The following is a 20,620-nucleotide window of genomic DNA, read 5'->3' on the forward strand; positions in this document are numbered from 1 at the left end:
CCTGGGTCCCCAGCAGAATTCTGCAGAAAGGGTCCAATTCCCCTTTTGAGGGCAAAGACCCCAAGCTTCTGTCCAAACTGAACATCTCCAGTGGCTCCATTAATTCCTTTTTTTTAATTCTTTTTTTTTTTTTTAAGATTTACTTTATTTGAAAGGCAGAATTACAGAGAGAGGTAGAGACACAGAGAGAGATTTCCCATCTGATGGTTCACTCCCCCAGTTGGCCTCAATGGCTGGAGCTGAGTCAATCCGAAGCCATGAGCCAGGAGTTTCTTCCGGGTCCCCCACGTGGGTGCAGGAGCCCAAGCACTTAGGCCATCTTCTACTGGTTTCCCAGGCCATAGCAGAGAGATGGATCAGAAGTGGAGCAGCCGAGACTCTAACCAGCGCCCATATGGGATGCCGGTGCTGCAGGCCAGGGCTTTAACCCGCTGTGCCACAACCATTCATTCCTAAAGTTGCCTGGCTCCCAGAGCCTTCCTCCTCTTGGTTCCTTCTCTCTGTTCACGTATTCTTACCAGAACAGAATGACCTCCTGCTTTTTGGATCTCTATTGATGAAGCCTAAGACCACATCAGCAGTTATAGCACACTGCTGACTCAGCTGTCCTCACCTGTCCTTATCTCAGATTTCTAGGTCTCTTACTTTGTAATGGGGGAGTGATTTGCTGTGAATCTTTTATTGGAATTTTAACCTGGGGTGAGGGGGCCAGCGCTGTGGCATAGCCAGTAAAGCCATCGCCTGCAGTGCTGGCATCCCACGTGGGTGCTAGTTCGAGTCCTGGCTGCTCCACTTCCAATCCAGCTCTCTGCTATGGCCTATGAAAGCAGTAGAAGATGACCTAAGTCCTTGGGCTCTTGCACCAACGTGGGAGTCCCAGAAGAAGCTCCTGGCTCCTGGCTTCGGATTGGTGCAGCTCTGGCCATTCCAGCCATCTTGGGGAGTGAACCAGTGGATGGAAGATCTCTCTCTCTGCCTCTCTGTGACTCTGCCTTTCAAGTAAATAAGTAAATCTTAAAAAAATAATAATAATAATTTAAACACTGAGGCCAGTGCACCAGCAGATGGAAGATATCTCAGTCTCTGTCTCTCCCTCTGTCTCTGTAACTCTGCCTTTTGAATAAAATAAATAAATGTTTATAAAAAAAAGAATTTAAAACCTCTACTTTCATCTTATGTTGGCCTTATCTTCCACGCTGTCAGGGCCTTTTGGGATCCTATTTCTGTCATCCGTCACACTAGATAGCTTTTCCTCCCTTGGGTCATGAGCAAATCTGTAAACAGGGAGCATGCTCACTGGCGTGAGACACAAGATGCAGAAAAGACATGCGGAATGGTCACGGCCAGTCCATGGCACAGCCTCTCACTTCAATGCCTACCCTTGCACAAAACACCATGTATCACTTCCCTCCACTTCCTCCCTCATGCCAGCCGTTCGCTACTCAACCTTTACGCTTGCCAGGTACAAACAGCTTCAGAGGAGAGCTGGAGATCTCTTAAGCTGTCAAGTGCGCCGGCACACAGCACCCCTAGAGGGAAACCAAGCACCTCTCCACTGTTTGCTTACAAAGCGCCTGCGAGGTAAAGAACGCGGAGGGTGTTCTAGGAGAGAGTGCTCCAAGGCCGGCCTCTTAAAATGCTCCTCACTGTCTGTGTTCACGAGCTGTTATCATTTACTACTAGAGTCTGCCTAGCTTTATGGGAACTATAAATAAAGGAATAACACTTTTGTCAAAACCATAAAAGTGTTCCTGAAGAACACAAAGCAGTGGTTGCCTTAGGCGGGCATTACCATGAGCGTTATCCTGAAGAATGCCCCGGCTCCACGAGCAGTTTTGTAAGCAATGCCAAACAGCCCTGTGAGGCACCCTGGCCTTGCCTTCTTGGCTGCACTCGCACGAGCGGGGAACTTACTGGGGGCACACAGAATTCCTGCTTTTGAGGGCCTAGTTAAGTTGTGCGTGAGCTCGATCTTGTTTTAGATCACATCCTAGGGTCTTTTACAATTTTATCCACTGCCTCAGTGGCTGCGCGGCCTCTCCAGGAACCCACTTTTACCTTCTCCTGAAGTTCAGGATTTATTGCAAGAGCAGAACTTCGCAGGCCCTGCCGCCCCACAGCCAGCCATCCCTTGGCACTACTGGGTGCTTCAGGTCAGGCCATGACAACGGGGCTGTGGGCTGGGAGTGGGAGGAGCAGGACAGGGCGTTCCGGAGCCAGGAGGGGAGAATGTGTAACCTTAGGATACTCAAGACACACAGTGGCTCCCATTGGGTGCTGAAAGTCCCAAATGAGATTTAGATTGGAGAAAGCAGAGAAAGGAGTGGAAGATGAACAAGAGGAAAGGAAGGAAAAACCAGAGAAGACCAGGCCTACGAAGGCCAGCACTGGGGTATGCAAAACGTGGGCTCCCCCGCTCCGCCGGCTCACCATCGTCAGGCTGATCAGGCCGTGGGATCAAGGTGTGCACAAAGAAATCACAGACTATTAAAAAGGGAGGATGCCATGTCTTGGATGCTCACTACGTGCCAGGGACTCACTATGTGTTTAAAATTTGCTCAGTGCTTCTAAATAGCAGAGCCAATAATTGAATTTGGGTCTTTGAATTAATTTCTTTCTTTCTTTCTTTCTTTCTTTCTTTCTTTCTTTCTTTCTTTCTTTCCTTCCTTCCTTCCTTCCTTCCTTCTTTCTCTCTCTCTCCCTTCCTTCCTTCCTTCCTTCCTTCCTTCCTTCCTTCCTTCCTTCCTTTTTTTATTTGAAAGGCAGACTTACAGATGCGGGGTGGGGGGAGGGGGAGAGAGAGAGAGGTCTTCAGTCCACTGGTTTATTCCCAAAATGGTCACAACAGCCAGAGCTGCGACAACCCAAAGACAGGACCTTCCTCTGGGTCTCCCGTGCAGGTGCAGGGGCCCAAGGACTTGGGCCATCTTCTACTGCTTTTGCAGGCCATAGCAGAGAGCTAGATCAGAAATGGAGCAGCCGGGACCCTAACCAGTGTCCATGTGGGCTGCCAGCACTGCAGGTGGCAGCTTTACCCACTACACCAAAGCACTGGCCCGGGGTCTTTGAATTTCCGAGGTCCATACTTTTCATAGCACAAGGCCTGGAAAGAGAGAGCATTTTGCATGCACTAATTTGTAGTAAAACTGGAACGAAGTGGAAGGCATTTGGTGCAGCAGTTAAGATGCCATTTGGGACACCTGCGACCCATATCAGATGCCTGGGTTTGAGTCACCTCCACTTCCAATTCCAGCTTCTTGCTAATGCCTCCCTGGGAGGCAGCGAGTGACGGTCCAGATACTTGGGCCCTTGCCACCCACATGGGAGACCCAGATCGAGGTCTTGGCTCCTGACCTAAGCCTGGCCCAGCCCTGTTGTAAGCATCTGAGAAGTGAACAAGACAGATGGAAGATCTCTGTCTCTGTCCCTGTTTCTCTCTCTCTCTCTCTCTCTCTCTCTCTCTTTCTTCCTCGCTCCCTCCCTCCCTCCCTCTCTCTCTCTCCCTTTCAAATAAGATATTTTTTAAATAATAAAATAAAAACAAGACAGATGTGGGCTGAACCCCTGGACAGCTATCGTTGGAGGGCAGCCCAGGCCCACATGTCCAGTCAGGGATCACTGGGAGAAACAGTCAGGGAGCTGCACTGGAGAGACTTCTGGAAAGGGCTCCCACAAACTCCTGGAGCTGAGCAGAGCGAGAGGAATGGCCATTCACTTTACCTTCTGGTTTTCCCGCCACTTCTTGGTGGTAAATTATTTTCTGCTGTGGCAAAACAAAATTGGAAGGAAGAAAAAAAGAATTTAAGAGAGAGAAGGTGATTTTTTTGTGTGTGTACATTCTTCTTAAAGTTTGTCCTGCAGCCTTTTGGAATCCTGAGGCTGTCAGCTATTCTCATCTAGAGAGAAGAGCAGTCACTGAAGAAGAGAAAGGGCTGAGCTTCCTAAATGTCTCCACACGGAGAGAGACCCCCGGAGGCCTCCGATCCTCCACGTGGTGACCCCGCTGGCCACTCCAATACGGGCCAGCTTTGCAGGTTTTGTTTCCTCACACCTTCATGAACTTGACACCATCTCGCCACAGGATGTGGGTCACCAGGGTGATTGCACGAGTCTAGCAGAGAACACTTGGCAGTTAGACTCCGCCGGTTTACCTTCAAGTGGAGACAGTGGGCCCAGGATCACAGGAGCACGCGGGCGCCAATCTAGATGCGAGGGCGCCTTCCGGAAATCAGACCGTGTCGATAACAGTGCTGGTAGCTCTGTGGTTAGGAGTCAATGTCTTCTCTCAAGACTCAGATGCAGCAACAGCCAGGCAAGGGAGCCTCGTTCTCACCCCACATTGGGAAGGAACCCAGCTAAAGCCCCTCTCAGACCCCATTGGCTCTGGCCATTTTTAATTGATGCTCCTCTTGGTTTCCTGGTCCCTCTATGAAATGTTAAAGTCCTGTGGCTTAACAAGTGCCTTGTAAATAGGACAATGATCTTCCTTGGTTTATAATTACTTCCCCCACTTACAGATTTCTAAGCCAACGTTAGGGCAAAACATCGGCCCTCCCTTTAGATCTCTCCTCCTGCCAGCTTCCTTGACTGCTAACCTACAGTGAGTCTTTGCATTGTATTGATCCTTATCTGGATTGATGGCTTTCAAAAGCATTTCATTATCTATACATGAGCTATTAGCTCCACCAATACTCATTTTCATGTTAGTTTCAAGATAGATAAGAGGTCTTCCCAACAAGAAAATCTTCTGTCTCTTATCCCCTGCCAACGGCTCCCTCCATCTCTGCAGAAATTAATGTTGTTGGTCTTCTAAAAAGTAACTGTGTTATGCTGGAGTTTCGCTTCATTGCCCTCAAAGATATATTCCTTAAACAAATACCAGCCTGACTAAAGGGGCATGGATATGTAGACGATCACGTATAAATGGCCGCACTCTGGATCTCAGAGAGGTGACACGATCTTTCTGGCCTACTCTCAGTGTAGGGAGGAGGTCACCATCTGTCTGGGGTCAAGACGAGGAAGACTCTACTGTCAAGGATGAGATGCGGCACGCTTCCTGGAAAAGCCACCTACCTGTGTCTGAAGCTTTTTTCACGATTTTGGGGTATTTCTGAAATTTTACAAAATAGTAGCTCTCATATTCCATCAAGATAGTTTCAAGGTCAATGTTGTCACACACTTCAAAGCGTCGTAACCCCAGTTTAGTTTCTTGCTCCAAAGCGTTGGCTGCCTCAATATAACTGCCAGTTTCAGAGAAGAAAAAGAAAGATTAATTCCAGATAAGAAAATAAAGCCCGACAAATATTACAAGTCCCAAAGGACACAATGCAAAGAGTATGCCCATGTGAAAGTACGCTAGATAAAAACTGGTATGTACAAGGGCTGCCTACAGAAACAGGAACCTCATCTACGTTGACTATATCCAAATATTGCCTTTCAAAACTGTTGTCGTCGGCTGGTGCTGTGGCATAGTGGGTAAAGCTGCTGCCTCTGATGCTGGCATCCCATATGGGAGCCAGTTCTAGATTTCTCTCTCTCTGTCTCTCCCTCTCTTTCTCTGTAATCTCTGCCTTTCAAATAAATAAAATGAATGTTTAAGACAAAACAAAATTTAAAAATAGTTGTCTGTGAAAGCTACATAGTCATTCTAATGATGTCGCCATCGTTCAAAAACATCGTTGGCCTTGCTTTGCATCAAATAAATAAATCAACTAAAAAAATTCTCATGATTTATTTTTACTAATTTTAGCCAAAAATGGTTTATTTGTCTAATTTAATTATCTCTTAATTCACTAGCATTCATTTTGGATAACACTTGGCAATTAATGCGATGCAAATTCAACCCCAAAGAGTAAGAATTGCCATCACTGAGGCAATTCCAAAGAATGTGTAATGAGCTCAGAAGGAAATTCCAAAGCCGTGTTGAGAGGCAGGCATTTGAAACAACTGTTAAGACATCACTTGGTGCCGGTTCAAGACCCGGCTGCTCCACTTCCAATCCAGCTCCCTGCTAACGCACCTGGGAAAGCAGCTGCTCCACTTCCAATCCAGCTCCCTGCTAATGCACCTGGGAAAGCAGCAGAAGATGGCCCAAATCCTTGGGCCCCTGCACCCACATGGGAGACCCGGAAGAAGCTCCTGGCTTTGGATTGGTGCACCTCTGGCCGTTGCAGCCATCTGGGGAGTGAACCAGCAGATGGAAGACCTCTCTGTCTGTCTCTACCTCTCTCTGTAACTCTGACTTTCAAATAAATAAAATAAATCTTAAAAAAAAAAAGACATCACTTGGGATGCCTGCGTCTCTGACAGGGGTGGCTGGGTGGGAGTCCTGGTCCTCTCCCTGACTCCAGCTTCCTTCCACTGTGCGTCCAAGCAGACAGCAGCTGCTGGTTCACAGAGTTGAGTCCCTGCCACCCACACTCAGGAGACCCAGACAGAGTTCTTGGCTCCTGACTGCCAGATCCCAGCTCTTGCAGACATCTGGGGAGTAAACCAGTGGGTGGAAGATTTCTGCCTGTCACTGTCTCTTGCCTTTCAAAGAAATAAATTTTAAAAAATGACAAAACTGTGTTGCACAAAATCACTAAGGAAATTGAGTGTGAGAAGATGGTGCCCACTGAGCTGTAGTATTTTTTGGTAAGTTGTTAGTCATTCACACATGATACTGCAAGGTTCTTGTGTCTGTAAGTAGCATCTTCACCATCAGTTCTTCACTGTCATTTTTAAAAGATTTTACCTTTATTTATTTGAAAGGCAGAATGACAGAGAGAAGAAGAGAGATCTTCCCCAAAATGGTCCCAATAGCCAGGGTTGAGTCAGGCCAAAGCCAGGAGCCTGGAACTCCACCCAGATCTCCCACGTGGGTGCAGGGACGCAAGGATTTGGGCCATCTTCTGCTGCTTTCCCAGGCACATTAGCAGGGAGCTGGACCAGAAGAAGAGCAGCCGGGACTGTGCTTATATGGGACGCTGGCAGCACAGGCGGCAGCTTAACCTGCTGTGCCACAGCGCCTGCCCCTTCACTGTCATTTTGTCAATAGTAAGCCTGCTCAGTTTAACTGGTTTTAGTGCTGGAAATAAGGGCTTTGTCTCAAAATCTCCTGAAGGTAGAGACTCCCTAGGTCTTAATTTTCAGTTGTTAACTTCTTGCTAAAACCAATGGCTCTCTCCTAAAAGGTGTGCACATGTGCAAATATGCACGAATTAGCATACAATTGCTGGGGTTTGTCCAAGGACCTCAGATTAAGGATTCTTGTTTGACTCAAACCTGGGAAAATAAAAGAAAAGCTTTCTTTTTTATTATGCCCTCTTTTCTGCTTCAGATTCAGGCCAGTTGGAAAATTTGAACTTTCTTTAAAGAAGCTGTCATAAGGGGCTGACACTATGGCATAGCAGATAAAGCTGACACCTGCGACACCAGCATCCCATGTGGGCGCCGGTTCCAGTCCGGCTGCTCCACTTCCCATCCAGCTCTCTGTTAATGCACCTGGGAAGCTGGTGGAAGATGGATGGCCCAAGTCCTTGGGCCCCTGCACCCACGTGGGAGACCTGGAAGAAGCTCCTGGCTCCTGGCCCAGCTCCAGCTGTTGTGGTCATTTGGGGAGTGAACCAGCGGACTGAAGATCTCTCTCTGTCTCTCACTCTCTCTGTAACTCTGCCTTTCAGAAAAATAAATAATTTTTTTTAAAAAAAGGGTCTCATAATTCTTTTCAGTGACCTTGAAAAGTATTTCTCTCTCCCCAGCTAATTTTTAAAAATTTCCAGACCACAGCCAGTTGATCACAGTCACTCCACTCCAAAGTTTACTAAGGTCTCACCAGGTTTCTACATTGTGTCTTAGTCTCCATTTTATAGAGAAAAAAACTAAATCAGTTTTATAATAAATTACTTTTGGTTAGTGTGGTGTAACACATGCTCATTTAAGAAAGAAAAAAAAAAAACTAGAAAATGCAGATGAGAGCTGTTTCCAGGATCCAGAAATTTGACTTAAAGATTAAAATAGGGGACTTCCAGTCCCTGTGTTGTCTAAACTAATGGATAAAGAGAACAAAGCAAATTCTGTGTGTAGCTCTTACACTTTTAGAGCTTGAATGGGACCTGAAACACATATGGTTGGCAGGACGAGCCACCACGGTGAGGCTGTTAACAAAGTGACAGAAGGGACTTTAGGAAGAAGAGTGTGCAGCAGTGGGCAAGAGTGAGCAGTAAAGAACAGGAAGCTGTTAACAGCGCTGAGGTCCCCCAACATCGTCCTGTGGGACCAGAAGGGCCGGCATCCAGGACCTTCCGCTGTCTGCTCACCAGTTCTCTCTCAGACATTTGAATTCTGGTCTTGCTGTTTACTTCCTAGTCCTGCTTGCCATGCCCCTTCCTCCTCTGCATGTCTGGACGGAACGTTCCACACATCTTTCAAGCCCAGCTCACGTCATCTTCTCTACAAAGCGTTCTCTGCTTCTCATTCTGACCCACAAGCATGTATCCTCTCAGCTAAATTCTTCACACTTCATTAAAGGCAGGTCTCTTGTTTGATATCTGACCTTTAAAATACCTACAGTGGGGTAGGCATTGTGGAACAGTGGGTTAGACCAAGTCCCACCCCCACTTTGATCCAGCTTACAGCTAAGGCACCTGGGAGGCAGCAGAGGATCACTCAAGTATGTGGGTTCTTGCCACTCATGTGGGAAACCCAGCTGCTGTCCCTGGCTCCCGTCTTTGGCCTGGCCCAGCCCCTGCTGTTGCAGGCAACTGGGGAGTGAGCCACTGGATAGAAAACCTTTGTCTGTTTCTCAGTCACTCTGCCTTTCAAATAAATGAATAGAGCCGGAGCCGCGGCTCACCTGGCTAATCCTCCACCTTGCAGTGCCAGCACACCGGGTTCTAGTCCCGGTCGGGGTGCCGGATTCTGTCCTGGTTGCTCCTCTTCCAGGCCAGCTCTCTGCTGTGGCCCAGGAGTGCAGTGGAGGATGGCCCAGGTGCTTGGGCCCTGCACCCCATGGGAGACCAGGAAAAGCACCTGGCTCCTGCCATTGGATCAGCGCGGTGCGGCGGCCATTGGAGGGTGAACCAATGACAAAAGGAAGACCTTTCTCTCTGTCTCTCTCTCACTGTCCACTCTGCCTGTCAAAAAAATAAAATAAAAATAAATAAATATATAAACTTTAAAAAATAAAGTAGATGTGGTTCACTATTCATCTGGATACTCCACTCATATCTGCCTGTCCCAGCAGGTTGCGGGAAAATGATCAACTGTAGTGAATTTGCATTGACTCAAGATGCAAAGGGACATCTTGTGGCAGAAAGGGGAAATGCAAGCTTCAAAAGTAGCAATACAGTAAACTCTTGGCCACAGAACAAGTGATTAACAAGGATTAACAATGATGCTTTTATTTGTTTCTCTTTTTGTTCTCCTTTCCGACACAATTTCTGTAAGAAAAAATACACTGCAATAAAAATCAGGGGTCATCTGTGTGAATGGCTTTGTCTTGCTTTCTGATCACCCTACCCTCTACATTCTAGTAAGTTCCTCAATGGCTATTCAGATACCATTTATTGGGTATCTATCTCTACCATGCACACAATGCTGGGACATTAGGTCAAATAATCCATGAAGACATCAGTCAAAAAGCATCCCACGGAAAACCAGTCAGAAAAAAAGGCGTTCCTTGGCCAAACTAGCTTGCAAAACCCGGATACTGTGACTTTAACACAGCTTCGCTCACTTCAGAAGCAAATTAGTTGGTCTGAAAGGTCCTGAAATAAGGTACCCTGCTTACCACAGTCCAGCCTAATGTTTGCCAAGCTGATCTGACCACAAAACTCTTCAAGCAGCACCTGTTAACATTCTGCAAAGTGTTTGTTCCAAAAACTCAGAAAACTGCCTGGAGGTAGTTTCACACGGTCACAGGATGAAGTAAAATGGGCAGCCTCACATTCCAGTCCTTTACGTCCTTTGCTGAGCCAGGTCGGGTGGTACACGAATAAAACTGAATCTTATAACATTACTTGATATCAGGTATTATTCCTTAAAAATCTTTACCTATTTATTTATATTTGAGAGGGAGTGAGAAACAGTGAGAGATAGACATTGAAATCTTCCTTCTATGGGTTCATTCCCAAAATGCTTGCAACATGCAGGGCTGTCCCAGTCAGGAACCTGGAACACAATACCAGTATCCCAGGTGGGTGGCAAGGACCCATGTATTTGAGTGCACCATAGCAGGAAGCTGGACTCGGAAGTGGAGCTGAGACTTGAACACAGGCCCATTAATCACTGCTCTGTCAGGCACTATTCTAAGCAGGTCACACATGTAATCCTCAGAATAACGGTATCTACTCAGCACTTAGCTATCCTCCATGACCCTACTTTACAGATAAGGGAATTGAATCACAAAGAGAACAAGTAACATGTCCAAGGTCACAGGTTAGCAAAGAATAGAGTGGGTACTTAAAAGAGAACAGTCTGGCTTCCAAGTCTGTCTGCTTATCTGGGGAAGCCCTTCTTCCTACAGCAAACCTCGCAGCTCTGCCTAGGAGTAGACACTCAGCACCTGCTCACATGCTGCCTGGGGGTTCCTTGCCTTAGTGGCTGGTGGATAGTGCACAGCAACCCACTGCCCACAAGCAGACTGCCTGACATGTCAACACAAGGGCACCTTCGCATTGCAGGTGGGGAAACAGAGCAGAGAGAGGACCAAAGTCAGCCCTGCTCCACGCTGGCTCTTGCTTCCACTCCTACTGCTATGAGTGGCTACAGAGAGTTAGCGTTTGGGCATCAACTGATGGCCTGCCCACTAACCACATCAGCTGGCATTGTGGGAAGAATGAACCATTCTCTATAAAATGCAAATCCCTCAACATCAAAAAGAGAGGCGTGCTATAAAGTCATGTGTTTTGTAAGTGGAGTGGGGGAATGTTTTATGTTAATGATGTTACCATGGGAAAAAAGTCATTCCCAAAATTCTGATATTAAGGTGATAGATACGAGAAGTGCCAATTTTAGAATTTTTTTTGAAAGACACAGAGAGACAGCAGACAGAAAAAGCTTCTGTCCACTGGTTCCCTTCCAAATGCCTGCAACAGCCAGTGCTGGGCAGGGCTGAAGCCAGGGTGAGGATTGCAATCTAGGTCTCTCACCTGGGTGGGAGGAGCCCACTTAGTAGTACCATCACTTCTTTTAAAAAAAATTTTTATTTTATTTATTTGAAAGGCAGAGTTACAGAGGCAGAGGCACAGATTATATATATATATATATATATATATACATATATATATATATAGAGAGAGAGAGAGAGAGAAAGGGAGAGAGAGGTCTTCCATCCACTGGTTCACTCCCCAGATGGCTGCAATGGCTCGATCTACACCGATCTACCAAAGCCAGGAGCCAGGAGATTCTTCCAGGTCTCCCACATGAGTGCAGGGGCCCAAGGACTTAGGTCACCTTCCACTGCTTTCCCAGGCCATAGCAGAGAGCAGCCGGGACTTGAACTGGTACCCACATGGGATGCTGGCACAGCTGGTGGCAACTTTACCTGCTACACCATAGCACTGACCCCGAACCATCACTTCTAACTCTGAGAGTCTGCGCTGGTAGGTAGATGAAGTCAGGAACCAGAACGGAGAGTAGTCAAACTTTCAGCCACAAAATCTCAGAATTAAGGCTACTAAAAATAGCCACAATGCTAGCACAGCATTTAAACTTAGCCATTTTCTTCCCCAAGAGGAAATTCTCTAGATTCATTATTCAAACCTAGTTACACCTTTGCCTAGAATCAAACCCAGGCACTCCGATACGAGATGTGAGCATCTTAATAGGCTAAGTTCCCTCTCAAGAAAGACCAATGTTTTGAAGATATGAACACTGAGCAGAGAATTATCTTAGTGTGGCCGCAGTGGGTCTCTAGGAAATCTCATTTCCTTGCTATCTTCAAGCCTGAAGGCACCAGGGAAAGTATTTTATGCACTGGGTAGGTCTGTTCAAGTTTTCCAGGGTATGATGTGCAAAGCATTTAGATAAATGAGGGGACCAAAGAGTGGCCCCCAGAGGGTTTTGGGGAGCACGCAGCAGTTCTGTGTGACACTGCAATGGTGCACACACATCATCACGCACCTGTCACACTCACAGAGCTGTGACAGGCATCTGGCCTGGTGGTTAAGACACAGACTGGGACTCTCAAGTGCCACATCCAAGTGCGTGAGTCAGTTCCCAGCTCTGGCTCTTGACTGCGGCTTCCCACTGATGGGGCCCCTGGGAGGCAGCCGTGCTTGGCTCCAGGTGGAAGACCTGGATTGGGTTCCTGGCTCCCAGTTTTGGGTTGGCCCAGCCCCAGCCATTGCAGATGGGAGCCCTCTCTGTCTGTTTCTCTCTCTCTGCCTCTTCCCCAGCCCGCCACCCCCACCCCACCCCTGCCACAATGTCTTTAAACAAAATTCACAGAACTGTACAAAAGAGTGAATCTAACGTCAACTAGACTTTTGTTGATAATAGTGTGTCAATATTGGCTCAACAATTTTTTTTAAGATTTATTTATTTATTTATTTGAAAGTCAGAGTTACACAGAGAGAAGGAGAGACAGACAGACAGAGAGAGATCTTCCATCTGCTGGTTCACTCCCCAGTTGGCCGCAATGGCCAAAGATGCACTTCCAGTCTGAAGCCAGGAGCCAGCAGCTTCTTCCAGGTCTCCCACGTGGTGCAGGGGCCCAAGGACTTGAGCCATCTTCTACTGCTTTCCCAGGCCATAGCAGAGAGCTGGATCAGAAGTGAAACAGCCGGGATTTGAACCAGCATCCATATGGGATGCCCACGCTGCAGGTGGTGGCTTTACCGGCTATGTCATAGCACCAGCTCCAGTATTGGCTGATTAATTACCACAAATGACTGCAAGAGTGCAAGATGTTAAGAATGGGGCAGGGGGTGGAAGGGAGGAGGGTCAGTGCTGTGGTGTAGCAGGTAAAGCTATCTCCTGTAGTGCCAATATCCCATATGGGTGCTGGTTTGAGTCCTGGCTGCTCCACTTCAGATCTCACTCTCTGCTATGGCCTGGGAAAGCAGTAGAAGATGGCCCAAATCCTTGCCCCTGCACCTGTATGGGCAACCTGGAAGAAGCTCCTCACTTCAGATGGGCACAGCTCCGGCCATTGCGGCCATCTGGGGAGTGAACCAGCAGATGGAAGACCTCTCTCTCTCTCTCTCTCTCTCTCTCCCTGCCTCTGCCTCTCTGTAATTCTGCCTTCCAAATAAATAAATAAATCTTTTTTTAAAAAAAAAGAATAGGGAAAACTGTACTAAGTGGAAATTCTCTACATTCTGCTCAATTTTTTATAAATGTAAAATTGCTCCAAAAATTGAAATTTATTCATTGTTCTTGAAAGGATGTGTCTGGAAAAGTGGAGAGCAGAGAAAGAGGAATCGCCTCTGTGAAGAACTTCGCGGAACATACCCTTCTTGTGTTAAATAATGCAAAATCAAGATGAGAAGGTTTTTGCGGCGTGCTTCCATCCTCATCTCGCACTGTGAACAGAAAGAAAACTTTAATTGGGACAAGCAGATACAGCACCGGGCTTTTACAACAGTGCACTCTGGGCAGGCGGTTGGAAGTCTCTGAGGGTACATGAAGCTGTTTTCCATTGTTATTTTCTTCTTAAAGCTGCCTTCACCACTTTACAGTTTAAGGGCTAACGATTTGAATCAAGATCGCGCTTTTTTATTGGACTTCTTACCACCAAATTCCCTGGGCTTTTCTTCTTTAGAAGTGTGAAGCAACAAATAGTCATACTGCAGTATCTGGACCAGGTTAAGGAGAGTGATTACAAAAATAAACTCACAGGGCCTGGTGCCGTGGCTCACTTGGCTAATCCTCCCCCTGCTGCGCCAGCATCCCATACGAGCACCGGGTTCTAGTCCCGATTGGGGCGCCAGATTCTGTCCTGGTTGCTCCTCTTCCAGTCCAGCTCTCTGCTGTGGCCCCGGGAAGCCAGTGGAGGATGGCCCAGGTCCTTGGGCCCTGCACCTGCATGGGAGACCAGGAGAAGCCCCTGGCTCCTGGCTTCAGATCGGCGCAGCGCACCGGCCGTAGCAGCCATTTGGGGAGTGAACCAACGGAAGAAGACCTTTTTCTCTCTCACTGTCTGTAACTCTACCTGTCAAATAAATAAATAAATAGACTCACGAGTCAGAGGCCAGCTGTGACCGCACAGGCACTTACCTGCTCCTCTGTCTTTAATTCATGCTGAGTCACACCCAGCCTCTGCACAAAATCAGAGATGAGCGCCAATAAACCACCCACAGTCAGGCACTCAGACCAGCACTGAGGATAAAGAGGTCTTAAAAGGAAAATTTTGCCAAAATAAGACCCGTACTCAAACTGGATCAATGTGTACCTTTATTCCCAGTGTTAATGTGCTACGTTTAGTGGGCTGGGATCTCAAATTCCCCTGAAATGGATGGACTGCTTCCAAAAGTTCGTGGAAAATAGAATTAAAAAGTAAGTTTATTTTGGTGCAAAAAAAATTTGAAATCCATGCATAGTTTTTTTTAAAGATTTATTTATGTATTTGAAAGGCAGAGTTACATAGAGGCAAATGGAGAGAGAGAGATAGAGAGAGAGGGAGAGAGGTCTTCCATCCACTGGCTCACTCCCCAGATGACCACAACGACCAGAGCTGCACCTGTCCGAAGCCAGGAGCCAGGAGCTTCTCCCAGATCCCCCACGTGGGTGCAGGGGCCCAAGGACTGTTACCCTGCTACTCTGCTTCCAACCCAGCTTCCTGTTACTTCATCCTGAGAAGCAGTGAATGATGGTTCAAGTGCTTGGGCCCCTGCCAACCACACGGGAGACCAGCATGGACTTCTGGGCTGCTTCAGCTTGGACCAGCTGTGATTGTTTGGGGGAGTGAACCAGCAGATGGAAGCATCTCTCTCTCTCTCTCTCTCTCTCTCTCTCTCTCTCTCTGCTACACTGCCTTTCAAGTAGATGAAAATATAAATAAATAACCACCAGGTCAGAAAACATGTCACTATGTTTTAAAAAGTCCTTTTTGAGACTGAAAATAACATACGACTAGAACATTTAGAAGAAACACAATAGTTACCTACTCCATTTCACTACCCCATGCCTCAGTCTCACTCGCTAGAGGAGCCAACCTCAATTATTGTACCTGTTTATTCAGATATTTCCTTCCAGGTTTCTAAATTGCATATCCCAGTTTCATGATGTAGGGATGTAAGCATTCACATCCGCTCAGGTGGAGAATTAAACTGACTTACACTCTTCTCTCCCTATCCTTCCTTTACGTTGGATCAATATTCGGTGATTATATATTATTAGGCCCATCAAATATTGCTCATTGCAGAAACAAAATCTCCAGTGGTTTCTTTTCCACTCTGTACAACCTTATTTTTCTTGGAATGAATACTTAGCTCCTTTTCTCAGGTTACTATTGCTAGTCATGACCCTGGTACATGTCAAACCACTTTCCGTGCCACGAAGCACATCAGAGAAGCTGCTCGTGACACCTTTGTGCTCCAGGGGGGTCTTCCTGGAGCCGCCGCCCCCTGCTCCGCGATGGACAGCTGACTCTTACACCTGTCAGATGTGCCGACACCTTTCTGCATCAGATCCCCCGGGAACTCCCTTGTTTTACTAGCAAATGTTCTCTTGAGTAAAAATTCATGAGAAATAGGATGGAAGACCTCTCTCTCTCTCTCTCCCTCTCTCCCTCCCTACCTCTGTAACTCTGCCTTTCAAATAAATAAATAAATGAACATTTTAAAACAAAAAAGGTAGTCGCTGCTCTGAATTCAGTCTAAAATAAATAAAAGTCAGGGTTCTCAAAAGCACAGAAGAAAAACAAATGAAAGGAATATTACAACCCTTGATTTTATGGCACAGATCACACAAACAGTAGTGACTCAGACTGGGGAAAGAATATTTGCAAAAGTCAAATCTAATAAAAGACTGTTATTCAAAATATACAGAACTTTTAAAATTTAACAATTAAAAAAAAGTTTAAAAAGGCAAATAACATCAACTCACACTTCACAAAAGATGATATATAAATTGAAAATAAGCAAATGAAATTAAGGAATGGCAAATTAAAACTTTAACAATGAAATACCACTACATACATATTGGGATAGTGAAAACCCAAAACACGGGCCAAACCAAACTGTGGCTAAGATGTCGAGCAAGATAAACTCTCATTCACTGCTAGTGGAAATGTAAGTCAGTACACCACTTTGGACAAACGGTTTGGAAGTTTCTTGGAACACTAAATATATTCTTACTTTTTGATGCAGCCAATTTACCCAAATGAATTTATGTCCACAAAAACCAGCACTATTCATTTTATTAGTAATTTCCAAATCTTGGAAGAAACAACATGTCGTTCAGTAGGGGAATGGACAAGTAAATGTGGTATCTGATTCTGACCATGACCATGGAATATTACTCAGCACTAAAAGAACCCAGCTATCAGGACATAAAAAAGCATGTACGAAATTTAGGTGCATTTTACCAAGTGACAGAATCCAATCAGAAACGGCTACCCACAGTAGGATTCCAACTCTAAGACACTCTGCAAAAGGCCAAACTCTTGAGACAAGTGAAGGAGCAAGGGTTGCCCGGGCCGTGGGGGAGGGAGGGAGGGAGGGATGAATAGGCAGACTGCTAGAATTTTCAGGCAGTGAAAGTATTCTACATGATACTGTAATGACGAATACACATGCCATTAAGCAATTTCGCCGAGTATGCAATGCCAAGAGTAACCCTATTGTAAAATGGACTTTGGATGATAATGCTGTGTCAGTGTAGCTTCATTGATTTAACCAATGTACCGCTCTAGTGCGGGATGTCGACAGTGGGAGAAAGTGCGCCTGCGTCAGGGCAGAGGTACGTGTGGAGTCTCTATTCTCCTCCTCAATTTGGCTGTGAGCATAAAAGTTCCCTAAAGTCTAGTTTTTAAAAGCAATGACTGGCTCTTAAACAAATATGTAGGTTTAATAGCGTCCTCCCTTAGCATCCTTGGTGACCCCTCAGATACCAAAATTCACAGATGCCAAGTCCCGTATATACTAAACGGTGTAGTACCTGCATATAACCTACACAATCCTCATGTTCATGTTAAACCATCTCTAGATTATCATAATACCTAATGCAGTGTAAATGTTACCATACAGAGGTGTTCTGGGTTGTTTATGGAACAGTGAAGGGAAAAATCTATACGCACAGCCTAGATGAAGGTTTTTTCTGCATATTTTTATCTGAAGATACAAGATCTTCCACAGATGCAGAATCTATGGAAACGGAAGGCTTACTCTATATTTAAGTGGATGTTTACCCCTTCAAAGTAGTCCCCAGGCAGGTAATGTTCTTATTCCATTGCTCAAAATACTTCTCAAAGGTCTATTTTAAAATTGTCTGCAATGTAGATTAATGAACACAGTCTCCCCTCAGCCTATGTTTACAAAAATAATATGTGGCCAGTGTAAAAAATTGGGACAATGCATACAGGCAAAAGGAAAAGGAAAACATTTTGGTCACCCTCTTTAGATCTTCCCCCAAAGATTTAATGTAGAGTGGGTTGAAAAACCTAGATTCTTTTCTTTCCTTTTTAAAAAAGATTTATTTATTTATTTGAAAGGCAGAGTTACAGAGAAGCAGAGTGGGGAGGGGTGGTCTTCCATTTGCTGGTTCACTTCCCAGATGGCTGCAATGGCCAGAACTGTGCCTATCTGAAACCAGGAGCCAGGAGCTTCTTCCAGGTCTTCCACACGGGTGCAGGGACCCAAGGACTTGGACTATATTCTACTGCTTTCTCAGGCCATAGCAAGAGCTGGATTGGAAGTGGAGCAGCTGGAACTTGAACTGGCACCCATATGTGATGCTGTAATTGTAAGTGGTGGCTTTACCCACTACACCACAGTACCGGTCCCAGTCTTTTTTTTTAAACATTTATTTTATTTATTTTAAAGGCAGGGGTGGGGTGGAGAGAATCTTCTAGCTGCTGGTTCATTCCCCAAATGGCCACAATGGACAGGGCTGGGCCAGATCAAAACCAAGAACCAGGAATTCCATCCAGGTCTCCCACATGAGTGGCAGGGACCCACCCTTTGCTGCCTTCCCAGGCTCATTAGCAGGAAGCTGGCTTGGAAGCTGAGCATACAGTTCTCAAATCAGAGTTCCAATATAGGATACCTGCATTTTAGGCAGTGGCTTGACTTAGTGCCCCACAACACCAGCCCCAGTCCTGTTACTTAAAGGTATATTGATCAAATTGTTACTACTTTTTTTTTATTATTTAACAGGTAGAATTATAGACAGTGAGAGAGAGAGACAGAGAGAAAGGTCTTCCTTCCATTGGTTCACTCCCCAAATGGCCACTATGGCCAGCATTGTGCTGTGCCGATCCGAAGCCAGGAGCCAGGTGCTTCCTCCTGGTCTCCCATGCAGGTTCAGGGGCCCAAGCACCTGGGCCATCCTCCACTGCCTTCCCGGGCCACAGCAGAGAGCTGGACTGGAAGAGGAGCAACCGGGACTAGAACCCGGCGCCCATATGGGATGCTGGCGGCGTAGGTGGAGGATTAACCTAATGAGCCACAGCACTGGCCCCAAATTTGTACTACTTTAAAATATCTAAGAGAAGCTGCTTATGAAATAACAAGGGATTTTTTGGATCCCAGTTTTGGAGTTTCACAGTCCTCTGATGGGGGGACGGTATGTGTGCAGAGGAAGGATCACACGGTGAAGAAGGAAGATAGCGAGACAGGCAGCACGCCCTTCCCCCTTATAAAAAAGCACTGTGATTCCATCCTGTGCTCCACCCTCACAATGTAATCAAATCCAATCTCTTCCCCAGGGCCCCATCTTCAAACACCACACCTGGATCAAGTCTATCCTTAATCCATTAACCTAAGACTCAGCGGAACAAGCCCATAACACAAGGATCTCTGGGGAACACCCAAACTATGATTAAAAAAAAAAAAAAATAACAGTATCCTTCTTCCAATTTCCCAGCACAAATTTTGTAACAGATTTGACTACTTCTAGAATTCCAGTTCATCCTCAACAACTGAACTGATAACAGGAAAGAGATTGCTAAAAGTGTGTAAGGGCCATTGCACTACCACTGGGCACATCCCTACCTGTGCTCTGGGAGACTCTTTAAGTCAGGGAGGGCTAACAAATCCCAAATTACAAATATGAAGAATCAAGTTGGCGGTGGCATTGTGCTACAGCGGGTTAAGCCGCAATGCCAGAATCCCATGTGAGTCCTGGTTCAAGTCCCAGCTGCTCTACTTCCAATATGGAATATGCACTTACTTATTTTTGTGATTACGTTTATCTGATATGTTTTGTCCAAATTACATTTTGTCCAAATGTAATTTTCCTAGTGAAAGTTCATATCAAAGTAAAGGCTTAGATATTCCATAAAAAAATCACTTAAGGGGCCGGCGCTGTGGCACAGAGGGTTAACGCCCTGGCCTAAAGCGTCGGCATCCCCTATGGGCACCAGTTCGAGTCCTGGCTGCTCCACTTCCAATCAAGCTCTCTGCTATGGCCTGGGAAAGCAGTAAAAAGATGGCCCAAGTCCTTGGGCCCCTGCACCCATGTGGGAGACCCAGAAGAAGCTCCTGGCTCCTGACTTCGGATTGGTGCAGCTTCGGTTGTTGCGGCCATTTGGGGAGTGAACCAGCAGATGGAAGACTTCTCTTCCTAACTCTCTGCTTCTCCTCTCTCTGTGTAACTCTGACTTTCAAATAAATAAATCTTTTTTAAAAATCACTTAAATGACCTGCTTCCATGCTTTTCTGGTATTTGGGCACAATTTCACAGCATTTTATTGAATTGCTCTCTCATATTTCTCTAAGTAGTTCTCCTTCCCAGAAAACAAATACATTAAATACGTATTTCAAGTCACCCACCACACTTGACGTGGTGCCAAATGCTAATTAGAAACTAATTATTTTCATTTTTCTCAGCCAGATGATTACTCAATTTCCCTTTTTGTTCAATCCTCCCTCTGCCCAAGCTTTATTGAGATTTAATGGACAAATTAGAAAATATGCTTATTGATACTTCTTGACAGGTTCATTCAATAACTCCCCCCCTTTTAAGACTTATTTATTTATTTGAAATTCATAGTCACAGAGAGAGAGGAAGACAGAGAGAGAGAGAGAGAGAGAGAGAGAGAGAGAGAGAGATCTTCCATTTGTTGGTTCACTTCCTAGATGGCTGCTTTGGCCAGGGCTGGGCCAGGCCAATGCCAGAAGCCAGGAGCTTCATCCATGTCTCCCACATGGGTGGCAGAAGTCCAGGGGCCTGAACATCTGCATCAACTTTCACAGACCATTAGCAAGAAGCTGGACGGGAAGAGGAGCAGCCAGGACTTGAACCAGCACCCATATGGGATGCCAGCATCCTGGGAAGGTGGCTTTACCCACTACACCACAATGCTGATCCAAGTTTTTTATTATATTTTTTTCCAAACTACAGGTCTTGAAATCCAATTAATTGGTTACAAGCAGCATAGTTTGGTGAACTGCAATTATCACAGAATACATAACAGGTAGGAAGACTCTATTGCTTCAGGAAACTTTTGTGCATTTAAGTGTGTGTATGTGCC

At 45.9% G+C, this 20,620-nt stretch overlaps 1 protein-coding gene across 24 annotated transcripts in view; it reads right to left on the reverse strand.

Moving 5' to 3' along the window:
• The window catches only part of KATNAL2 (katanin catalytic subunit A1 like 2), a 119,172-nt gene that overhangs the window by 50,069 nt on the left and 48,483 nt on the right, over positions 1-20,620 (reverse strand). For 14 of the 24 annotated variants that reach the window (XM_089305173.1, XM_089305168.1, XM_089305170.1 and 11 more), the window contains exons 2-4: positions 13,438-13,508; positions 5,074-5,240; positions 3,721-3,763 (exon numbers count right to left, since the gene is read on the reverse strand). In XM_089305173.1, the coding sequence (XP_089161299.1) occupies positions 3,721-3,763; positions 5,074-5,240; positions 13,438-13,502 (275 nt within the window). In that variant the 5' untranslated portion in view covers positions 13,503-13,508. The remainder of the gene's footprint in view (positions 1-3,720; positions 3,764-5,073; positions 5,241-13,437; positions 13,509-20,620) is intronic. The other 10 variants (XM_070050236.2, XM_089305169.1, XM_089305171.1 and 7 more) reach the window with 1 other exon arrangement.

The sequence above is a fragment of the Oryctolagus cuniculus genome, chromosome 10, assembly GCF_051225735.1.
Source record: "Oryctolagus cuniculus isolate XC-2025 breed Fujian yellow rabbit chromosome 10, ASM5122573v1, whole genome shotgun sequence".
Lineage (NCBI taxonomy): Eukaryota > Metazoa > Chordata > Mammalia > Lagomorpha > Leporidae > Oryctolagus > Oryctolagus cuniculus.